Here is a 4,068-nt window from a genome sequence, read left to right on the forward strand (position 1 = left end):
TTATTAAATCTATATTTTCTCCTTGCTTTCATCTTTTTCTCCTTCTCTCTCTCTCTTTCTCTCTCTCTCTTTGTATATATATATATATATATATATATATATTCATATCTAAAATGTTTTTTGGTCACATAAGGCCTTCCTTGTGATACATCTAATATCATAACAAATTGCAGGGCTTTCTTTTTCTTTCTTTCTTTTTTTCTTTCTTTCTTCTATTCTTTCTTTCTCCTTTTCTTTCATTCTGTATTATTTTTTTTCTTTCTGTCATTCCTTCTTACTTTTTTCTTTCTGTCAATTCTTCTTACTTTATGTTTCTCCCATTTCTTCATACTGTACTTATTATTTCTTTCTTTCTCACATTCCTGCTTAGTTTTTTCTTTCTTACATTCCTTCTTACTTTGTCTTTCTAACATTTCTTCCTACTTTTCCTTTCTCATTCTTTATTTCTTTTAATATTCCCTCTCATATCTTCTTATTCTTTCTTTTTCTTTTTCTTTCTCTTTCTTTCCTCTTTCGCTCTTTCTTTCCTCTCTCCATCTCTTTCTGTAATATAATTTCTTGTTACTTTTTCTTTCTTTCTCATTCTTTATTTCTTTTAATATTCTCCTGTAATATATATTCATTCTTTCTTTTTCTTTCTTCCACTCTCCCTTTCTTTTTTCTTCTTTCTTTCTTTTATTCCTTATGACTTTGTCTTTCTCACATTTCTTCCTACTTTTTACTTCTTTCTCATTGTTTATTTATTTCAATATTCTCCTCTCATATCTTATTCTTTCTTTCTTGCTCTTTCTTAATCTTTATATATTTTTCTCTTCCTGCTTCTTTCTCTTTGTCTCTTTCTTTCTATCATTCCTTCTTACTTTTTCTTCCTCACATTTCTTCCTACTTTTTTCTCATTGTTTATTTCTTTTAATATTCTCCGGTCTTATCTTCTTCTTTCTTGCTCTTTCTTTCTCTTTATATATTTTTCTCTTTCTGTTTCTTTCTTTCTTTGTCCTTCTTTCCATCATTCCTTCTTTCTCATTGTTTATTTGTTTTAATATTCTCCTGTCTTATCTTCTTCTTTCTTTCTTGCTCTTTTTTTCCTCTTTATATATTTTTCTCTTTCTGTTTCTTTCTATTTTCTTTCTTTCTATATTTCTCTTTTCTTTCTCTTTCTTTCTCTCCTTTTTTCTCTGTTTTTTTTTTCTCCCTTTCTTTTTTCCTTCTTGCTTTCCTTATTACTGTGTCTTTCTCACATTTCTTCCTACTATTTATTTCTCTCTCTCTCATTCTTTATTTCTTTTAATATTCTCCTTCTCTCATATCTTCTTTTCTTTCTCTTTTCTTTTTTTTCTTTCTCTTTCTTTCTCCCTTTCTTTTGTTTCCTTCTTTCTTTCCTTATTACTTTGTCTTTCTCACATTTCTTCCTACTTTTTCTTTCTCTCTCATTTTTCATTTCTTTTAATATTCTCCTCTCATTTTTTCTTTTCTTTCTTCCCTTCTTCCTTCCTTCTTTTCTCTCTTTCTTTCCTCTATCTTTATTTCATGTCTTTCTTTTCTCTCTCCATCTCGTTCTGTAATATCCGCATAATATGTGACATACTTAATACCATTTTATAATTCTGTAAACATGTCCAATATTTGCTGCTCAAATTCTCAGAAGAAAAAAGTGAGAAAGTCCTAGAAGTCATAAAATACATTAATGATTCTCAAGAGGTCTCCAAACATAATCCTCCGATGTTGCTGAATTCTAGTATACACAAGGCTGCAAATAGTTTAGATGATTTGGCTTTTATTTACCATACCCCTGATACATGACGCTAACCTTACAAAAACCGCCGAGCAAAGAATGTTTATCCTTTCTCCCAAGTGGCTCTTGGAAATAAAATATACATTTTTCCACTAAATAAAAGGCGAAATTCTAGGATATAAACTGAAATAATTATTTTATATTTTTCCAGAAAATTATATTGTTTTTTTTTTTTATTGGTTTTTTTTTTATTATTTTTTACATTAAAGGGAAATGTTTAGCTTTATTTTGTATTTATCATTCGAGGACATTTCAAATCATCATTTTAGATAAATATTTATATTTCAAAATTAATTATTTTCTTCTCTTTTGCAGCAAAGTGAAGGCGTTTGGAGTGCTGCGCCCCAAGGAGAGAAGAAAATAAAGGGCAGGACGGGGTGGCCACAACAGGTCTGGGCCTTAGAACTAAACCCATAGGAAAACCCATTATAAGGATCCTGAATGCACTGTAACTGTATCTTACAAATCCGATATGAAAAGGAATATATGTGATGAGCACTCTTCTTCAGGCTGGGGAGTTAAAAAACAGTCATCTGTATTTATGTGCAATTACAGAAAAATATATATATATATTGCGGACAATAAAAAGGACGTTAAAGACTTTTCTGAAGACAGGATTGTGCACAAATGATTGCCATGTGTTTTCGTGAGAAGACTGCAAATTATAAACGGCCCTAAACAGATTTAGGGGCTAGAAAATGTATATATAAAAAAAATATATATATATATAAAGGTGGACCATTAGAGATGTGTTAAATTGACTCAGGGATTTTTTTTTCCTTTCTCTTTTAATTCTTAATTTGTTTTATTTTTTTATTTTATTTTTTTAACACTGCAAAACAGGTTTTCTCTTTTTTTTTTTTTTCTTTTTGTTTTGTTTTATCACTTTTCAATTTTTTATAAATTTTATTTTTACAGCCAAAAAGTGTTACACTGAAAACAATTGAAATCCAATGTCATTATAAAATGAAATATATCAGAAACATTAATTCTACACCGCGGCATTTTTTTTTCTGTGATTGGATAATATATTTTTTTTATGAATTCAAATTTACAGATATTTTTTTTTATGTTCCTAAAAATTGATATTTTTTTCTCCACTATCATCATGTTAATGTACTGGCTCTGCCGCGGGCGCATAAAATCATCTGTAAATTAAAAGCAGAGTTTTGCTCATTTTCAGGGGCGCTGATTTCCTGTGGTGGGGGACGGGCCTTCCCTATATTTTTTTTTCTCCGTCTAGATGTTTGTAATAAGTAAACTTACTAAAAGTGTTTTTTTTTAATTTTTTTTGTTGTACATAATAAAAAAAATATTTTTCAATGCATTTAACTACCTATGTGTGTGACCTGACTGTAAGATATGTATACTACCTCATGATTTTATCACTCACTAGAAAAAAAAAATGTTTATGTTGTTCATAACATAAAAAAAGAAAAATAATAATATCGCTCAGTTTACTTTCTGGCTGTTATTTTTTTTTTCTTTAAAGATTTGTCAGATTCAGATTTGATTGATTTTTCTGTAACTATTCATTTAAAAATGAGGAAAAAAATTGTCAGTATAAAATATATAAGCGTTGTCTGACAATTGAGATATATCTATATATACGATATGTGTGTGTGTGTAAAAATCTACCTATCTGCATAAAAAAAGAAGGCAGCACTCCCAAAATATAGAAGAAAAAGTGGAGTTGTATAGCCCATATTGCAGGGTGACATTTTGGTTGTTACCAACCTTTATCACTTTTATATATTTTTGGAGCTTTGCTTTCTTTTGTTATGTAGATAGATAGATTTATGGTCTGTTGGGGGGCTTTACACCCATCTCTAGTGTTGAGCGGATCCGAACTGTAAAAGTCCGGATCCGCGCGGTTTCAGGGTCAGATCCGGGTCCAACCGGGACCCGGGAATCCGGCTGCACGATCCGGGTTCGGGTTATTTTTTTTTTTTTCCTCTCTCTCCTTCTATCTATCTGTCCATCCATCCGTCCGTCCGTTCATCTGTCTATCTATCTATATATCTATCTATCTATGTATCTATCCATCTATCAATCTGTCCGTCTGTCTATCTATCTATCCTTCTATCCATCTATCCATCTATTTACCTATCCTTTATCTATCTATCAATTTTTCTGTTTATCCTTCTATCTGTCCATCCATCCATCCGTCTATCTATCTATCTATCTATCTATCAATCATTTATTTATCTATGTATCTATCCATCTATCCTTCTATCTATCTATTTACCTACCTATCCTTTATCTATCTATCTATC

The 4,068-nt window shown here is 30.3% G+C and overlaps 1 protein-coding gene across 1 annotated transcript in view; it reads left to right on the forward strand.

Annotated features, from left to right (window-relative positions):
- The window catches only part of HAND1 (heart and neural crest derivatives expressed 1), a 4,294-nt gene extending 1,175 nt beyond the window's left edge, over positions 1-3,119 (forward strand). Inside the window, exon 2 of the mRNA XM_075342219.1 lies at positions 2,108-3,119. Coding sequence (XP_075198334.1) covers positions 2,108-2,209 — 102 coding nt within the window. The 3' untranslated portion in view covers positions 2,210-3,119. The remainder of the gene's footprint in view (positions 1-2,107) is intronic.
- The last annotated feature ends 949 nt before the right edge of the window (positions 3,120-4,068 follow it).

The sequence above is a fragment of the Anomaloglossus baeobatrachus genome, chromosome 4 (assembly GCF_048569485.1).
Source record: "Anomaloglossus baeobatrachus isolate aAnoBae1 chromosome 4, aAnoBae1.hap1, whole genome shotgun sequence".
In the NCBI taxonomy this organism is placed as follows: domain Eukaryota; kingdom Metazoa; phylum Chordata; class Amphibia; order Anura; family Aromobatidae; genus Anomaloglossus; species Anomaloglossus baeobatrachus.